The following is a 20,477-nucleotide window of genomic DNA, read 5'->3' on the forward strand; positions in this document are numbered from 1 at the left end:
CACCATGTTAGCCAGGATGGTCTCGATCTCCTGACCTCGTGATCCACCCGCCTCAGCCTCCCAAAGTGCTGGGATTACAGGCGTGAGCCACCGCGCCCAGCCAATACTCATTTTTCTTAACCCACAGAAGTCCTCATGCTAAAGATGCAAAAAGACACATTCCTATAAGAAAAATAGCCATGAAACAGTAAGTGAAACTCAGCTTCATGTTTGCAAGACGGGACCATTTTAAAGGGAACAACCATTATTTTGTGTTGTATGGCAGAATTCGGGCCTAGTATCGCAAGGTCTTTGGAATTTTTCTGAGAGCAGCTGGAACTATGGATTTTACTTAATTTCGACTTTCAAAAAAAATACTGTGCAGGCCAAATAAAATAGGTCAGAGACTGCATTTAGTCATTTAGTCACATTTGTTAACTCTGCTTTTTTTTTTAATAAGATGGAGTTTCACTCTTGTTGCCTGGGCTGGAGTGCAGTGGTGTGATCTCGGCTCACTGCAACCTCCGCCTCCGGGGTTCAAGTGATTCTCCTGCCTCAGCCTCCCGAGTAACTGAGGCTACAGGTGCCTGCCACCACGCCCAACTAATTTTTGTATTTTTAGTGGAGACAGGGTTTTACCATCTTGGCCAGGCTGGTCTGGAACCCCTGAACTTGTGATCCACCCACCTCAGCCTCCCAAAGTGCTGGGATTACACGCATGAGCCACCGTGCCTGACCGAACTCTGCTTTTTAAAATACAAAGCTGGCTGCCTTGTTGGGTAGACTTGGCAAAAGGCTGCACCTGTTCAGTCTGCAGATATAAATAGAGTTACTGTCTACAAGCTGATCACCAAGCATCACTTAAATTACCTGGCAAATTATCAGTTGTTAACTGATTATTACTCAAACGGATTATATCTCACCCCATATTATTTTACTTTTTTTTTTTTTTTTTTTTTTTTTTGAGACGGAGTCTTGCTTTGTTGCCAGGCTGGGCATGATCTCGGCTCACTGCAACTTCTGCCTCCCGAGTCCAAGCGATTCTTCTGCCTCAGCCTCCTGAGTAGCTGCGACTACAGGTGCACATCACCATGCCTGACTAATTTTTGTATTTTTAGTAGAGACAAGGTTTCACTATCTTGGCCAGGATGGTCTCGATCTCTTGACCTTGTGATCCTCCTGTCTCAGCCTCTCAAAGTGTTGGGATTACAGGTGTAAGCCATCGCGCCCAGCCTTTACTTTCAATTCTAACTCTGATAATGGAATTTCCTTTGAAGTGAAACACACTTAACCTTTCATGGCCTGAACTTTTAATAAAAAGTAGACCACATACAATAAAAGAAGCCTTCTAATATAGTAAAACTGGAAGGTTCTTTAAATCTCAAAAAATACTAATTTCTAAACAAGTTTTAATGTTATTATAAGTACTTAATATTTCTATGGACCCTTGATTTCCCTTTAGTCATAATCATGACCGAGAAGAATATTTGGATTGAAGTCAAAGACTAGAGATGGTATTTGGCTCTATGTGATCTAAGCCAGGGCAGCAAACCCATCTAGGCTTAGTTTCCTTATCTGTAAAATGGAGATTAAAAATACATGCCCTCCCTACTTCATAAGGTAGCTGGCTGTTGGCTCAAAGGAGAATGTGAAAAGCTTAAATCCTGACTTCGTATGGGTGTTTTGTTTTAGTATATTCTATTAAAGAATAACCACTTGGCTAGAGCTAGTGAGATTGTCTATTTAGAGAAAATATTTTAGATACTAGATTGTAATATACTTAAAATGTAGGAAATTGCTTATATGTGAGTGAATATATATTCTACTTCTAAAAGTGACTTTCCTGCTGAAAGATGACACTGCTTGATGGTATCATTGTGTGAGGTGGTGGCTGAAAGTATCCTCTCGCCAGTTCTGTAAGTTGATGGGTTGTACTTATAGTTAAAAATTCTGTTCATTTGGGTGACACTTGATACACAAATTCTTTGGTCTTACTACCACCATTACTTCCCTTCTCATCCTGTACTCATTTTTCATCAAAGTTAACAATTACCATTTAAGATTGATTTATGTTTAATGTAATGAGGCTTTTCTAGCAGCATTTAATACACCACTCAAAGAACAAGTCTTAACTGAGAAGTACAGGATACCTCATTTTCACAGTAATTTTTTGTTTAAGTCCCAGTGATGAAAACTATAAGGCAGCTTCCTCAAAGGAAGTTAACACTGACGAATCCAGTGCAGCCAGTGTTTTCCATATGAGGTGACAAAATCTTTATCACATCCAGCTGGACTGTCCTGTATGTTAGTCTGAGTCTTTGGAACATTTATTTATTCCTTTTTATTAATTGTATGGTTGTTATGCAGCCATGGAAGGAAAAAGCTGAACATCAAAATCATCAACAATATACCTGAAAGACAAAATACAGTAAAATAAAAAAACAATCTTTAAGGAAGTTCATAATCACTAGGAGGGTATATTTTAAAATTATATACAATTATATACCTAGCTGTTTGGAAAGCTATGCTTAAAGAATTGGTTACATCAATTCTACGTGAAACATATTAGATATTTAAATCTAATATTCTCAGATTATTTTTTCTTCAACTGTGAATCCTTAAAAACAGTATGCATTTGGCAAAACCAATAGGATCTAATGAATTCAAAGGATAAACCAAATCCAAAGATGTATAGTTTTAGTTCTGGCTCTGTTACTGACTTGCTAAGTGAGAAACCCTAGACTTGGGTCTTCATTTTCTTCTCTTTAAAATGGTAACACTCTCCCTTCCCTCCGTGCCCCAGGGACATACCTGGAGAATAAAGCAACTGAAAGCATTTGGAGTTTTCACTGAGAATGCTCAAATAAAAACAATGTTAGGTTACTTCCTCCAGTCTCTCCTTTTTCATTAATCTCAACCATTAACAGCTTTTTTTTTTTTTTTCATTTTTATCTCAACCTTATTTAACTGACAACCGCTTTTAGAGATGTGTCAAGCAAATAAAATATCTAAAACAAAATTTCAGTCGATGGTGGAAGTTTAAATCTTAAATATAATACAAAATTGTTGTTTATTTGTTTGTTTTTGAGACAGAGTTTCGCTCTTTCGCCCAGGCTGGAGTGAAGTGGTGTGATCTTGGCTCACTGCAACTTCTGTCTCCCAGGTTCAAGCCGTTCTCCTGCCTCAGCCTCCTGAGTAGCTGGGATTACAGGCGCCCACCACCACGCCTGGCTAATTTTTGTATTTTTAGTAGAGACGGGATTTCACTATATTGGCCAGTCTGGTCTCGAACTCCTGATTCACCCGCCTTGGCCTCCCAAAGTGCTAGGATTACAGGCGTAAGTCACTGTACCCAGCCCAAAATGTTTTGAAAATTCACATATTAGTAATCTTCATTTCTGAGAATTACAACAGAGAAATCTGGCATGTAAGGCCGGGCGCGGTGGCTCAAGCCTGTAATCCCAGCACTTTGGGAGGCCGAGACGGGCGGATCACGAGGTCAGGAGATCGAGACCATCCTGGCGAACACGGTGAAACCCCGTCTCTACTAAAAAATACAAAAAACTAGCCGGGCGCGGTGGCGGGCGCTTGTAGTCCCAGCTACTCGGGAAGGCTGAGGCAGGAGAATGGCGTAAACCCGGGAGGCGGAGCTTGCAGTGAGCTGAGAACCGGCCACTGCACTCCAGCCTGGGCTACAGAGCGAGACTCCGTCTCAAAAAAAAAAAAAAAAAAAAAAAAAGAGAAATCTGGCATGTAGCTGTTGGTTAATTTTTCAATGTGAAATAGGGACTAAGGAGAGTGAGGGCTCAAGTCACTATCTTGCAAAGTAAATCTGCAGTGGTTAATTTTTCATCTTGATCTGAATGTATTCAGGCTTAGAGCCCTAGATCAGTTTAAATTCAGACTGAAAACAAGTTTTGTCACATGCACATTTGAAATTATGTTCTCTTGTTTGCAACAACAAAAAACCTTAAGGTTTGGCAAGCACTTAGATACCTTAACATATTTGTGAAAGATGAGTCTGTTTGCAACCAAAGGCTTTAAATGAAAAAATATCAGAAACAACCTTTATGTTAACTGACCCACAATTTTTTGGTCATTTTTTATAAAGTCAGAACTAGAAAATAAGATATTACATTTAAAATTTTTTCCAAAAATGGAATTGTAGTTTCATAGAAGCAAACAGAATTTTCCACTTTTCACTGTATGAAATGTATAAACTAGAGAATACTATATATATATATTTTTTTTTTTTTTCTTTTTTTTTGAGACAGGGTCACACTCCCATCACTCAGGCTGGAGTGCAGTGGTACGATCTCGGCTCACTGCAGCCTCGACTTCCTGGGCTCAGGTGATTCTCCTACCTCAGCCTGCCAAGTAGCTGAGACTACATGCATGTACTACCACACCAGGCCACATATGCATCCTTATAGTCATGTTTCTAAATTTTTAATTTGGGAAGATGGCAGGGGCCATTAGAGGAATTATAATTATCTCTGCTATGATGAGAAACAAGAAAGAATATGGACTATGACTCCCAAGAATAGTTTGCTTCCTGCTTGGTCAAGAAGGAAAGAAGGTGGATATCTTGGGATTACTCTTTCCTCTGTCTCACTCCCCTGGCACTGCCTAATTAATGTAACTTTGGTAGTTGAGTGGTGTTTGTTTTGGGGTTTTTGTTTTTATTTTTATTTTGGACTCCTCATCTCTTAACTCTTTGAATGATTCTTTTAATTTATAATTTATTTTTTCCCATTCTTTACAGAGTTATATAATGTGTCGCTTTATTTCTTTATTTCATTTGGAGCCATTTTTTTTTCTCCCCCAGTGAGAAGTTAACTTCAATATATGACAAAATTCAATAGCAGGCTAGAACGCAGTATTCTAAACAAATCATCATTTATTCACATACATGTCTTTTATCTACATATATTGAAGGATGCCTTTATTCTAATTCATAAACCTCAGAAAGAAATATACAAACAGGCCTCTTTAAACCAAAAATATAATACAAATTTTATGTTGGGTCTATTTTAAAAGGTAGGGGTCCTTAGACCAAATAAGAATCTTGGAATACATATTTTCAACAAGCTAAATATAAAAAAGATCATATGAATTCGAAAATGTTTGATCTCAGCCAAGCATGGTGGCTCATACCTATAATCTCAGCACTTTGGCAGGCCAAGGCGGGCGGATCACCTGAGCCCAGGAGTTCAAGACCAGCCTGAGCAACATAGAAACCCTGTTTCTATAAAAAAATACAAAACTTAGCTGGGTGTGGGGGCACACACCAGTAGTCCCAGCTACCTGGGGGGTTGGGACAAGAGGATCACTTGTGCCTGGGAGGCAGAGGTTGCAGTGAGCCAAGATTGCGCCACTGCACTCCAGCCTCGGTGATCACAGCCAGACCAAAAAAAGTTTGATTCCACTTCTATATGTAAGAGATTTGGACTTTTTTTGGGGGGGAGGGGGTGTTTGGATTATTGGGGGATAAGTGGTTCTTTAAAATGTTTTGGCTACATATTAATGTGTTATCTTCCTGTTTGTACTACACAAACAAGAAAAGAATATAGTCACTTTCCCCACCCTATCACACTTTCTGCTCTATAAAAGGGGAAGATTTAGCATTCCTTTTTTATCTATCATGAGGCTTTTTTTCTAGTACATTCTTCCAGGAAGTCATTAAGTGCTGCTTTGGCTGGAAAATGTGTTCTAAGAAAAAAATCAAGGTCCTTTTACAGAGATTGTCATTACTTCAGATTCCTTTTTAAAATTCTTCCAGAAAGACCCTTTTTAAATTTATTTTTTAGACAGGTTGTTTTGCTATGTTGCCCAAGGTGGACTTGAACTCCTGGCCTCCGCCTCCCAAGTAGTTGGTAGCTGGGGCTATAGACATGTGCCACTGTGCTTTTTTTTTTTTTTTTTTTTGGTGAGACTTGCTCTGTCACCCAGGCTAGAGTGCAATAGTGCGATCTCGGCTCACTGCAACCTCCAACTCCTGAGTTCAGGCGATTCTCCTGCCTCAGCCTCCCGAGTAGCTGGGATTACAGGCACGCATCATCATGCCCAGCTAATTTTTGTATTTTTAGTAGAGTTGGCCAGACTGGTCTCGAACTCCTGACTTCAGGTGATCCACCCACCTCGGCCTCCCAAAGTGCTGGGATTACAGGCATGAGCCACCGCACCCAGCCTACCTGGCTACTTTTAATGTTCTGTCAAGTAATGGATGAAATAATTCCTTAACACAGTGATGACTGGTTTCCTGGAAGACAGTTTTTCCATGGACTGGGGGCATGGTTTTGGGATGAAACTGTTCCACCTTGGATCATCAGGCATTAGTTAGATTCTCATAAGCAGCGTGTAACCTAGATCGTTCACATGCTGAGTTCACAATAAGGTTCATGCTCCTATGAGAATCTAATGCTGCTGACCTGACAGGAGACGGAGCTTTGTAAGCTTGACTGCCACTCACCTCCTGCTGTGTGGCCTGATTGCTAACAGGCCACGGACTGTACTGGTCTGCAGCCTGGAGGCTGGGGACCTCTGCCTTAGCCTACTATTACAATTGTAGTTGGAGCATGCTAACAAATAAATCATGTTAATATATGTTAGTCTCCAGACATACTGGGGGGATTTTTTCATATAAAAACTACCAGTAGGCCTGCCCAATTAGACCTTGTTAACTTCTTAACTTCTTTATATTAGTGACCTTTTTAACTTTAAAAATGGATTTTTTGAGACGGAGTCTTTCTCTGTCACCCAGGCTGGAGTACAGTGGCGTGATCTGGGGTCACTGCAGGCTCCACCTCCCGGGTTCATGCCATTCTCCTGCCTCAGCCTCCTGAGTAGCTGGGACTACAGGCGCCCGCCACCACGCCCAGCTAATTTTTTTTAGTAGAGACGGGGTTTCACCGTGTTAGCCAGGATGGTCTCAATCTCCTGACCTTGTGATCCGCCCGCCTCGGCCTCCCAAAGTGCTGGGATCACAGGCATGAGCCACCACGCCCGGCCTAAAAACGGAGAAAATTTTTCTTTAAAGATGTTATCGGAAAATACTAGCACTCAGTAGAACTGACCAAAAGTTATATTACTAGTATTTAAAACCAATTTTTCTTTGATACACTTTATGTTTAGGCCTATAGATATCATTGAGCATAACAATATGATGCCAAGCATGACAATAACATAAATGTGAGATAGAGGAATGGAAGGTAAACAGGAAGAGTAAAGTGTGATTGACTCTTCAAACCTGTTGTGGCACTTCCCTTCTGTGTTCCCTTCTGTGTATGTGTGTGCGTGTTTTAAAGAAAATGACTAACAAGAAACAATATGCTAACTGGATAAAAAGAAGAGTGAATTAATGGAGGGCCAAGCATCTTCATATTCACTTACAGTTATGAGTTATAACCAGGCTTAAAACAGATGACTAAACAAAATCAAGAAATGCTGATAACTTTATATAAGTAATGCATAAGAAATGCATAATAATTTTTTGTATATTGTATAATTTTGTGTTATTTGACCCATCTTTATAAAGAGTTTATATATCTGATCCAAATAGAAATAACTGGAATGTAGCCTGAGCAACATAGCAAGACCTCATCTCTACAAAATATACACAAATTAGCTGGGTGTGGTGGCACATGCCTGTCATCCCAGCTACTCAGGAGGCTAAGGCAGGAGGATTGCTTGGGCCCAGGAGTTCAAGCACAGTGAGCTATGGCTATGATCATGCCACTGCACTCAAGCCTGGGTGACAAAGACAGACCCTGTCTCGAAAAAAAAAAAAAACAAAGCAAAACAAAAACAATAAAATAAAAATAACAGGAATGTAACTTGTGGATAACTTTTAAACTATACTTAATACAGGTATTCACTGTTTCATGAGATGCTCTTCTGTAAAATGAGTCAAATGAACTAAATGATACTTTATCTGGAGATCACAAATGTGAAAAAACAAATTTCTTTAGCAAAAAAAAAAAAAAATTATATTTGAAGGGAAGTAAGCACTCTTTGCTTTTTTGGTGCTCAGATCTCAAGGTTTCTTAAAGTAATAGCGTATCTGAAACTGACTACCCTTAACTAGATACTGTTTCTTTAAAGATAAAAACAGTTTTAAAGGATACTACACAAAGTATCATTTCAGGCATGTTAACTACCTTTTTCATTTTCTGTTTTGTGCCTGCTCTGGCTTTGGAAATTGACATGTTACAATAATATACACATATCATATTTTAAAATACCCTAATCTTTCAGACATACTAAATTAAAATATGCTTACCTAAAGAAGGAGCCAGCCAGTATACTATAAAAAACTGAGGAAATGCTTCATCAAAACACATGAAATGTAGCGAAAGTGCCAAAGCTGGATTAAATACAGCTCCTGTTAGACTTCCTCCTGTAATAGATTTTAAGCAGAGTGATTCCAAATGATTTATCTTACATTTTCTTGTAACTGGAAATAAATGGTTACTTAATGTGACTTTTATTTTAGGTATTCTTAGTCTGTGATCTTCCTTTGCAGAATCACCTGGCATATTTTAGACTATAATCATAGACTATATGCCAGGTACAAAAAAAAAAGGCAAAGGACATTAAAGTTTGAATCCAGTGCTTTTCCTATAGACTATAAAATGGACACTGAAAGTTAATGTGCTCTATTACTATTCCTACAGTTTTATAAAATAGATTTGGCTGCCCTGAACATTCATCAATTTAAATGAATGAATAATAATAAAGGTAAAATGAAAATATAGTTAAATAGATACAATGCCCCAAGATCCTTTGGGTACAAGCATAACTTTGTATTGAAAAGAAAAGGTAAAATGGACCAACAGACCAAAGCTTTATCATTGGTTCCATTTTCACTTGTCAACAGAATCCTTAAGAAGCAACCGTGAGTAGTCATGAGAGATAAGCAGAAATTATAACTGTTGGCTACTTTTTAGGATTTGTGTTCCAGCTCTGCACCCAGGGTATCTCTCTGACGTGGGGCCTAGGAGTCTATAGTCCGACCACACAAGGAAGGAACGGCAGAGGAGGCTGGATGCCTGTCCAGCAGTACTCCACAAAGCTGTGTCTTCGCTTTTCAAAGTCCAGCCTAAGAGCATCCCTCAGACAGTGACATTTTCAGCAGTTTTTCCAAGTGGAAGCTTTCCAAGGCACACCTCTGCCTCTTTTACTTAGCCACAGAGATAGATCTTGAGATCTTCACAAGTTCTATTATTGACGTGCACCACTGTAGCCTGTTTTCATGGAAATTAAGTGGCCCTTTCATAAGATTCCACTACTGAGATTTCACACTTGAATAGGCCGAGAACAATGAAGCTGTGTCGAGATGAAGATATTGAGCAATGAACTAAGCTCACTGGATAGCTACGAGTTTTTTCTAGTGTACCAGCCTCACAGCATGATTCATATTCATGACTCAGCAATTTAAATGATATCATGGACCTTCAGAATCATTCTTGAATAGTCAAATCCTGGAATGTTAAACCTGCAACTGCTAAGGGTGAACAGAATTGTCTGGTTGGCAGCTAGTCATTTCAGTTTGATTCCACAAAAACTTACTGAGTTCCTGTGTACTAGATACCATGGGCAGAAAGATAAAGACTCACACAGACATTTACAATATAACGTAATATGACCTATGATAATATAAATGACCTGTGACTTTTAGGCATGTATTGATAAAAATGGACTGAATCATTACCCTCAATTAGTTTACTTCAGTATTCAAGGCCATGGTATACGGAAGGTTTTCCACTACATCTAAGATGAACACCACCGATCAGTCTTATACCATCCTAAAACTCAAACGACTTCACTTCCTAGTCTTCTCATCCTCACACAGCAGTTCTGATCAGTATGACTTAGTGGTAGCTGCTTCTTCCAGCAAGAGGTTGTCTACTTTCCCTCTCTTGAAAATGAGCTGGCTTTGCAACTTGTGTTGATAGATAGAATGGAGCAGAGTAGGGCTATGTGAATTCTGAATGTGGCAGGAGTGATGCTGTGTGAATTCTAGGTTCATGTCTCAATAAACGCATCAGCTTCCACTTTTTGCTCTCTTGGAAGAATGCCCTGACCATGTGAGTTTGCTGGTCTGGGCTGCTGGAGGATGGAAGGCCACACGGAAGAGAACTGAGGCATCTTAGATGACAGCTGACAACTGCCAGACACATAAGTGAGGCTGCCTTGGGCTTTCCAGCCTCACCACTGTCCAGTTGAATGCAGCTACATGAGTGATCTCAGAGGAACTGCCCATCTATAACCCACAGAATCATGAAAAATAAGTTATTCTCAGTTTTGGGGCCAGGCATGGTGGCTCATGCCTGTAATCCTAACACCTTGGAAGGCTGAAGCAGTTGGATCACTTGAGCCCAGGAGTTTGTAACCAGCTCAGGCAACATAGCAAAACCCCATTTCTATAAGAAATACAAAAATTAGCTGGGTGTGGTGCCACATGCCTGTGGTCCCAGCTACTTGGGAGGCTAAGGTAGGAGAATAACCTGAGCCTGCAGAGGTTGAGGCTGCTGTGAGTTGAGATTGTGCCACTGCTCTCCAGCCTGGGTGACAGAGTGAGAACCCGTCTCAAAAAAAAAAAAAAAAAAAAAAAAAAAAGTTTTGAATGGTGTGTTACATAGCAATAGTTAACTATACAGAAATCCATGTTAGGTGTGGGTTCTGTGTTAACAAAAGCCAAAAACATGGCATTGGCTTTAATGTCTTACTGGATAATTCTTTGTTGTGAGCTGTCCTGTGCACCGTAGTATGTTTAGCAACATCCCTGGCCTCTACTTAGATGGCAGTGGCTTATTCCCTCTCCCCACATTGTAACAACCAAAAATGTCCCCTGGGGGGAAAACTGTCCCCAAGTTGAGAATTACTGTCCTATAGAAACACTGGTATTTGTGTATGAGAAGACATATACACTACATATATATATATATATATATATATATATATATATATATATTTATTTTTTTTTTTTTTTTTTGAGACAGAGTCTCGCTCTGTCACCCGGGCTGGAGTGCAGTGGCGAGATCTTGGCTCACTGCAAGCTCCGCCTCCCAGGCTCACACCATTCTCCTGCCTCAGCCTCCTGAGTACCTGGGACTACAGGTGCCCACCACCACGCCCAGCTAATTTTTTGTATTTTTAGTAGAGACGGGGTTTCATTGTGTTAGTGAGGATGGTCTTGATCTCCTGGCCTCGTGATCCACCCGTCTAAGCCTCCCAAAGTGCTGGGATTACAGGAGCCACTGCACCCAGCTCTACAAGAACTAGCAAAGATCTAGCAAGAACTTTGTAGCAAAGAACTAGCAAGATCTTAAAGTATAATTTTTTAAAAAAATAAATTAATTTTTTAAAAAATTAGTGGGTGTGGTGGCAGGTGCCTGTAATCCCAACTACTCCGGAGGAAAAAGATAAAAGAAAAAAAAATTAGCCAGGTGTGGCCAGGCACGGTGGCTCACGCCTGTAATCCCAGCACTTTGGGAGGCCGAGGCGGGAGGATCACCTGAGGTCGGGAGTTCAAGACCAGACTGACCAGTATGGAGAAACCCTGTCTCTACAAAAAATACAAAATTAACCGGGCGTGGTGGCGCATGCCTGTAATCCCAGCTACTCAGGAGGCTGAGGCAGGAAAATCGCCTGAGGAGGCAGAGGTTGCAGTGAGCCAAGATCGCGCCATTGCACTCCAGGCAGGGCAACAAGAGTGAAACTCTGTCTCAAAAAAAAAACAAAAAACACACACACACACAAAAACAAGCCAGGTGTGGTGGCGGTCACCTTTAATCCCAGCTACTCAGGAGGCTGAGGCAGGATCATTGTCTGAACCTGTGATACAGAGGTTGCAGTGAGCCGAGACTGTACCACTGTGCTCTAGGCTGGGTGACAGAGCAATACTCCATCCCAAAAAAACCCCAAACAACAACAACAACAAAAAAACCAGTTTGGAAGGTTGTAACACAAACATCAGAGACAAGGATTACCCTGGAAATAAGAGTAGACAGGGAAGGAGAGGAGGCAGGCACGGAGGCATGGAGGATGGCAGTCAAAAGGCACTTCAGTCTTTGAATTTTTTACGTAAAGAACATATCACGTATTGTGTCATTAAACATGAATTATTTTTTAAAGAATCATCAGGCATGGAACTATCAGAAGGTGGCTTCAAAAAAACAAGTTACTATTTATTGACATTTGAAGGGGAGATGACAATCATGCATGTTGAAGAGGTATAACCGGGAGATCCAGCTAGTCCACTGCCAAGAGTCAGAGGACACCATGGATTTGGTGAAATAACCACAGCCAGAGGCTAAGTCTCAAATCTGGCCATTTTAGGTGCTAAAGTTTCTTAGTATTCCTAAAGGGAATAAAATTCTCTGTGACAGAAGAATACTAGTTAAAATCACGTAACACTCATGTAGAAGTTGGAAGGTCTCTTTATTAATTTAGAGTGGAAGCTAGCTTTCTAGTAACTGGAATATTTGTCTTCCCTCTCCAGAGCACCCATTTTAATGAGCACGTAAGCAAAGCAAAAGAGTGTTATCAGACCATGATGAGCTCTGATAAAATGTCATTGTCAGGAGTTGAAAATACCTCTCTAATGACAAGCCTGTTTGTTTTCCCCAAATTCAATCTCTACTCCCAGACATTACTGGGCAAATAATTTCAAAGTTTGCATCTCCAAACTCCACTTTTCATTTCTGGCTTGTATTCTGTTGATATTCTAATGTTACTAGCTAAGCTAGGTAGCTAGCTGTTTTCTTTTCTTTTCTTTTTTTGAGAGATTCTCACTCTGTCACCCAGGCTGGAGTGCACTGGTGCAATCTCACCTCATTGCAACCTCCACCTCCCGGGTTCAAGAGATTCTCATGCCTCAGCTTCCTGAGTAGCTGAGACTACAGGCATGAGCCACCATGCCCAGCTAACTTTTGTATTTTAAGTAGAGACTGGGTTTCGCCATGTTGGCCAGGCTGGTCTCAAACTCCTGGCTTCAAGCGATCCGCCTACCTCGGCCTCCCAAAGTGCTGGGATTACAGGCATGAGCCACTGCGCCTGGCCTGTTTTCAAATTAGTTGTTATTCTTACAGACCTGGAAGAGTGACATTAGACTGTTCTCAGATGTTGTGGGGAACACCTAGGGATTTGTACCAAAATCTTTGACTTATTTGCAATGGACAAATTTCTTTATAAAAGTTACAACTTACATTTTCCTGAATTTATCCCAGAAGGAGTTGTGAGCAATAAAACTGATCAAATTATATGCAAAAATGATCAAATTATACTGGAATCCTGTTGGAAATATAGAGGGAAATAATAACAAAAAGTCACTATTTCCCAAGCACTTCGTATATGGCAGGTACTATGCTAAAAACTTGAATTATTATTCCTCATACTAGTCTTATAAGGAAAGTGAGGCCCAAAGTAAGTATGCAGCCTAAGGGCACAGTCTTTTTTTCTTTTTTTTTAAATCAAAACAGATGTCACTCTTTCACCCAGGCTGGAGTGTAGTGATGAAATTATGACTCTATGCAGCCTCAAACTCCAGGGCTCAAGCAATCTTACTGCCTCAGCCTCTTAAGTAGCTAAGACTACAGGTGTGCACCACCATACCTGGCTCAGTTAAAACACTTTTTGTAGAGACAGGGTCTTGCTATGTTGCCCAGACTGGTCTCAAACTGCTGGCCTCATGCAGTCCTCCTGCCTTGACCTCCCAGTCCTGGGATTACAGACATGAGCCACCATACCTGGCCTTAACCACTATATATATATATATATTTTTTTTTTAATTGAGACATAGTCTTGCTTTGTTGCCCAGGCTGGAGTGCACTGGTGTGATATCAGCTTGCTGCAACCTCTGCCTCCCAGGTTCAAGCAATTCTACTGCCTCAGCCTCCAAGTAGCTGGGGCTACAAGCGACCACCACCATGCCAGGCTAATTTTGGTATTTTTAGGAGAGATGGGGCTTCACCATGTTGGCATTAAATTGGTTAAAGAATAGTAGAGTAATGAGGCTAATGAATAGGCTATGGATGGTCATGTTGATTCAGATTATGAATCAACAGGCTGGTCTTGAACTCCTGACCTCAGGTGATCCACCTGCCTCCGTCTCCCAAAGTGCCGGGATTACAGGCATGACCATTACACCCGGCCTTAACCACTATATTATACTGGCATAACAAAATAAATTTTGGACCTTTGAAGGTGTTTTTCATTTGTAAATTGATAATAGCTCCTATTTAAAAGGAACATATGTTCCTTTCTCTCTTTTTTTTTTTTTTTTGACTGAGTCTTGCTCTGTTGCCCAGGCTGAAGTACAGTGGCATGATCTTGGCTCACTGCAACCTCCGCCTCCAGGACTCAGGGGATCCTCCCACCTCCACTTCCCAGGTTCAAGCGATTCTCCTGCCTCAGCCTCCCGAGTAGCTTGGATTACAGGTGTGCACCACCACGCGTGGCTAATTTTGTATTTTTAGTAGAGACAGGGTTTCTCCATGTTGGTCAGGCTGGTCTCAAACTCCCAACCTCAGGTGATCTGCCCGCCTCAGCCTCCCAAAGTGCTAGGATTACAGGTGTGAGCCACCACACCTGCCATATTATTTCTTTCTGTACAAGTTTTTAGAGTAAACAGAATATTTGCTAGTTTGTTCACTTATTCTTAAAATACTGTTTACTTTGTACCAGGTCCTATGCTAAGATCTTGATATACGTTATGACAAATAAAACAAATGTGGTCTATAGACTCAAAGCTTATCATCTGGTAGAGGAAAACAGGTGTTGTGTCAGAAAACAATATAATTTAAAATTCTATGAAAGAAATGAACAGTATGCGGTAATAAAGACAACTGACACGTGTAAAATAACAGATGTTTTTCTTTCTTTTTTTCTTTTTTTGAGATGGTTTTGCTCCTGTTGCCCAGGCTGGAGTGCAATGGCGCGATCTCAGCTCACTGCAACCTCTGCCTCCCAGGTTCAAGCAATTCTCCTGCCTCTGCCTCCTGAGTAGCTGGGATTATAGGCATGCACCAGCATGCCCAGCTAATTTTGTATTTTTAGTAGAGGTGGGGTTTCTCCATGTTGGTCAGGCTGGTCTCAAACTCCTGACCTCAGGTAATCCACCCGCTTTGGCCTCCCAAAGTGGTGGGATTACAGGCATGAGCCACCGCACCCAGCCCACATGTTTTTCAATATCTAATTATGCATAAAAATGAATGCAGCTCTCTCTCAAACTGTTCATTGAACTAACTTTTTCCAGAACCCAAAGAAAGATTTGCTTGAAATCTGATTAACAGTTTATAGCTCTAATATGTTAATAAACCACACAGCTTCTTCTTTCTTTTTTTTTTTTTTTTTTTTACACTATTAGGGGAGCCAGTTGATACATGATACACGGTAATGACATAACTGAGGCTCCATGTGTCCATCAAAATTTGGGGTGCTAAATCAATAAATACACAGACACTTGGTCACTGGCTATCCTAGGAGCCTGTGGCTATGTTGCTGGACGCTTATGTTCTGTAATCCTAAAATACATAATCATTATTTTGATATACTCTGTATTGGTGACTTCTGACTGCCCTCAAAATGCAAGTGATTAAAGAAATCTCCCAATATGCACCTTTGTCAAATCTGTACTTGTAGTATGTTAGAAGTTTTAAAAAGACACTCAAAATAACTTGTAATGATGCCTGACTTAGCCAACTGTCCCAAGACAGTTCTATTTGTAACAACTCTGTTCCAAAGTTATGACTTATAGCCATAGAAAATGAAAGGGAGAGATGGGGCTTAGTGCAGCATTTCCCAAAGTATGTTCTCTTCTGCTATATGCTCCTAGACAAGAGGCTCTCATAAGTTTGAAAAACTGTGCTCCAAATCCTCCTCTTGGAGTTTCACAATACATAGAAGCACAGTAAAGGCTCTATGAAGTCTTAAAATTAGAAAACCTGTTTAATCCAGTGTCTGCCAAATTTATTTGGCAACATCATTTTGTAACTTAAAAATTGTATAAATTGTGGTGAAACATATATACGTAACATAAAGTATGCCATTTTAGCCATTTTTAGGTGTATTATAGGTGTTACATTCACCTATAATACACTTTTCACCATTTCCAAAGGTTTTCATAACATAAACAGAAACTTTGTACCCATTAAACAGTAAGTCCCCATTCCTCTCTCCTCCCCACAGTCCCTGGTAACTCTATTCTACTTTCTGTCTCTATGAATTTACCTATTCTGGACATTTTGTGTACGTAGAGCCATACAGTATTTGTCTTACTGTGTCTGGCTTATTTTGCTTAGCATAATATTTTTGAGGTTCATTCATGTTGTAGTATATATCATAACCTCATTCCTTTTTATGGCTGAATATATTCAATTGTGTCTAGTTTTGTAACTTTTGAGGAGCACACTGTGGAAAGGCTGATAATGAGTCCGTATGAGCTTTAGTGCCATTTGGAACCACGGTTCTAGCACAGTCTAGTTATGTAAGCTTGGACAAGTCATTTCACTTTTCTGGGCCTCACTTACTTTACTTAAAATGGGAAGAATGTATTCATCAATGAGTTCTTGTAAGGATTAATTAAGATAACTCTCATAAATTACCTAGCAAAATGCTTGGCCTGTAACAGCTGACAACTGAATATTCTTATCTCCCTTATATCGGCAGAAAACAAAAAAAGGGAAGATCATACTGCATTATAAATTTCTGTAACTAGAAGTAATCAACAATAGTCTATTTTGTTCTACCCAGGCAAACAGAGTCTAGCACTGTCCAATACTGTAGCCACTAGCTACATCACAATTTGACAACTGACCACTTGAAATGTAGCTACTTTGAATCTAATTTCAGTTAATTTAAGTGAAAATAGCCACATGCTGCTAGTGGCTACTGAATTGCACAGTGCAGGTCTAGACTCCTAAAGCAGTGCTTCTTTATCTTGGTTTCATAATGGGATCACCTGTGAAGGTTTAACATACATCGCTGCCTAGGCCCCTTGCCAGAGCAATTGGATTTTAATCTGTGAGCCCAGAATAAGTAAGCATGTTTAAAGAGCTCCCCAGGTGATTTTAATACAGAGAGAACCACTGCTCTAGTGATCCCTTTATACTCTCCCTCTCCCCCATCAATTAGTACCCTCATTTCAAGAAAAAAAGGGCAGTATTTTTGATCTCTTAAGTTGATATTTTACAGATTCCTTCTAATAACTTTCCTTATATCTATGACTGGATTTATAACTCCAAATATTATCTGTGTCTCTTCTCTCAAATTTTTTGTCACTGATAAAATAGGGCATGGCTAATATATATAGTATTATCTATAGAATCATAAATATGTATTAAAAGTAGACAAAGAATATCAACTTCAGGCTAATCAAGAGAGGGAAGAGGAACATAGGTTTTGAAAAATCCAACTGTAGTTGATGTTCTATTGATTTAAAAATTCTTCTAAGTTTTTACTGCTTTTAATTGTAGAAATACAGAGGTAAACCATGGCATAACTTTTTTGCAGTGACAATTCTGTTCATATATAGGGGATGTTTCTGCTTTAGCTAAAATCTAACACTTCAATAAATAAGCAACTACTCACCAATCCCTCAAATATGCCTGTACCTGTCACTTTTTTTCTTTTTCTTTTTTTCTTTTGAGACAGACAGGGTCTCTATAACCCAGGCTGGAGTGCAGTGGCACTATCACAGCTCACCACAGCCTCAAACTCCTGGAATTTGGTTGATCCTCCCACCTTAGCCTCCCAAGTAGTTGGGACTACAAGTGCGCACCAGCACGCCCGGCTAATTTTTGTATTTTTTGTAGAGATGGGATTTCTCTGTGTTGCCCAGGCTAGTCTCGAACTCCTGGGCTCAAGCGATCCACCCGCCTTGGCCTCCCAAAGTGTGACAGGCATGAGCCACCGCGCCCGGCCCCTTTCACTCTCCTACACCACTTATTTCCATTTATGTCTACCTAAAAAGTGGTACTACACCTAAAGAAGGGGAAATTGATTGGGAAGGCTTTCTTTCTTTCTTTCTTTCTTTTTTTTTTTTTGAGACAGAGTCTCACTGTTGTTGCCCAGGCTGGAGTACAAGGGCGGGATCTCCCCTCACTGCAACCTCCGCCTCCCGGTTTCCAGCAATTCTCCTGCCTCAGCCTGCCGAGTAGCTGAGATTACAGGCGCCCACCACCACACCCAGCTAAATTTTTTTTTGTATTTTTAGTAGAGACGGGCGTTTCACCATGTTGGCCAGGCTGGTCGCAAACTCCTGACCTCTAGTGATCCACCCACCTCAGCCGCCCAAAGTGCTGGGATTACAGGTGTGAGCCACCGTGCCCGGCTGAAGGCTTTCATTTTTACCCTAGAAGGTCAAGTACATGTTTAAGAGTCCTTATAATCTTGAAGTTTGCTTCTAGTCATGGTTTCACTTTTAATGGGCAGAAGATAACTATTACCACAAATTTCCTTTGTTGTAATTTCTGCCTCCACAGTCTTTTATAATTTAGATGTAGCCACAATAAATACATTCTGTTGTAAGCATTTAACATGACACATTTCATCATTAAATACTTATGTTTTGGATTTCCTCCTCCCATTTAGGACTAGATTGCCCACCGCATCTGAGATCTTTCAAAGTAAACAAATGGTTTAAAAGAAATCAACAGATTTCTCATGAGTTATATTTTAAAAAGCATCTTTAATTTGAAGCAAGTTCTCATTTAAACACATTTTTCTTGATAGGTCACTTAAAAGTTCATGTATAACGCAAAATGAATTTTTAAAATAAGAAATTTCATAACTCAAAATGAATTAAGGAAATAAGAAATGACTTTAAGTAATTTATAGGACTAGAATGGAACTACAAAATTCCTACTCTCCGCTGTTATACTAACCAATCATGTGCCTTGTGCTTTAAATCGAAAGGAACTTTGTAAAGCCAGGATCATTTTTCAGTAAGAGTATCCGAAAGGATCTATACCACCTTGGCATAAATAAGTTATCTTTCCTTTCTACCATTAAAACAAACCCCTTGTAGGATATCTGAACCCCTGGCAATATCTCACAATATCTCAGTTTCAGCACAGAGGTGGCTCCTTTCTCTGGTGTTCAAAAAAGCACTGCATGAAGGCCCTACTGGTTAAGAACGGGCTGCAAAATGGTTAGAATAACGGGGATTCCAGCATTTACATCATAGCGGGATAGAGGGTTTCAAATGTATTTTAGTAAAGAACTTACAGCCTCATGTCATAGAGGCTCTGGAAGTGCCAAGTATTTGGTGGGAATGACAAACCTGCATAGACCAAAAAGGTGATGAGTGCAGCCAGCAGGTGGATACGAAGCTTGGTTCGGACCTCCTGAAAGTGCAGCAGAGCGCTGTGGAAAAGAAAGGAGCAGACGGCCTCTGTGATGACCGCTTTGAACAAGTCGACTTGGATGGGATTCTTGCAAGCGAAGCTCCTCTCGCTGACGTGATACTGGGTCAGACCCAAGTTCCACAGGGCGCTTGTGCAGTACCTGCTGCACAGGGCACTAACCAGCTGAGCCAATAGCCTGACCGCGCCCGTCTCTGGGGACATGCCCCCCAGCATCATCTGCATCATCACGCCGCACGGGTTGCTGGACGTGCCCACCAGAGTCAGACCATGCACCAGCGAGAAGAAGTAGACGAGCGTCAGCGTCCAGGTGGGGTGCGCGGGGTGCTGCTCGCTCAGCAGTTGCAGCTCGTGGGTGCAGCAGCAGAGCTGGAAGGTGGCTAGAAACTCCAGGACGAAGGCGTGGGCCACCGGCCTGTGCAGCTGCTGCCGGGCGACCACGCGGGCCAGCCCTATGAGCAGCACCACCGACAGCATCAGTCCCAGCGAGGTGCAGGTGTCCTGCAGCTCGGGCCGGAGCCCTAGCAGTGGCGACATGGCTCTGTCGCCGCCTGAGCGGGTTGCGGGCTCCGGCTCTGGGTAGGAGGCAGTCTCCGGGCCCGAGTCCGAAGTCCGCAGCCCCTCCCCTCCTCACGCCCCTCGGGGCGGGACGAGCGGGAGGCCCCGGGGCGGCACACGTGGGGAGTCCTCCCCGCCTCCCCGGCTCGGCGCTGGGGTGTTGGAACCAGAGCCGGGGAGGCGGGGAGGCGCGGAGCGGCAAGGGGAGGTCGGCTAGGGCGCCGGCCGAGGGGCCAACGGTCAGCCGAGCCCTCAGCGCACTCGGCCTCCGCCCTCCGCCGCCTCCCTCAGGGCCTTGCAGGCGGGTGCGGCGGCGGAGGGCCGGGCGCGGCGCGGACGACGCAGCGCTCTTGGTGCCCACTGCGCACGCGTGCTGCGGCCCGTGCGCGCCTGCGGGCGGCGACTCCAGAGTCCGGGGCGAAGAGGAGCGGGGCGGAGGGGAGCGGCGCGGCAGGGCTCGGACGGTTGCTTTGAAGTGAGGACCTTGGAGTTTTTCTTTCCCGGCTCCAGACTGTAAAACCGTGGAGCTGGAAAGACCGCTGAAGGCCACCTCAGATAGCCACCTCGTTTTTA

The 20,477-nt window shown here is 41.8% G+C and overlaps 1 protein-coding gene across 2 annotated transcripts; it reads right to left on the reverse strand.

The window, feature by feature from the left end:
- Positions 1-2,034: 2,034 nt before the first annotated feature.
- On the reverse strand, positions 2,035-20,219 carry AQP11 (aquaporin 11). 2 transcript variants are annotated; one of them, XM_003910458.5, is made up of 3 exons: positions 19,265-20,203; positions 8,261-8,377; positions 2,035-2,390 (listed from the first exon to the last, which is right to left on the reverse strand). In XM_003910458.5, the coding sequence occupies exons 1-3, from the start codon at positions 19,881-19,883 to the stop codon at positions 2,311-2,313; spliced, it is 816 nt and encodes a 271-aa protein (XP_003910507.2). In that variant the 5' UTR covers positions 19,884-20,203; the 3' UTR covers positions 2,035-2,310. The 2 variants fall into 2 exon arrangements, with proteins under 2 accessions (XP_003910507.2, XP_017804280.1); XM_017948791.3 differs by lacking the exon at positions 8,261-8,377 and having other exon boundaries at positions 19,265-20,219.
- Between the last annotated feature and the right edge of the window lie 258 nt (positions 20,220-20,477).

Source organism: Papio anubis, chromosome 12 (assembly GCF_008728515.1).
Source record: "Papio anubis isolate 15944 chromosome 12, Panubis1.0, whole genome shotgun sequence".
Lineage (NCBI taxonomy): Eukaryota > Metazoa > Chordata > Mammalia > Primates > Cercopithecidae > Papio > Papio anubis.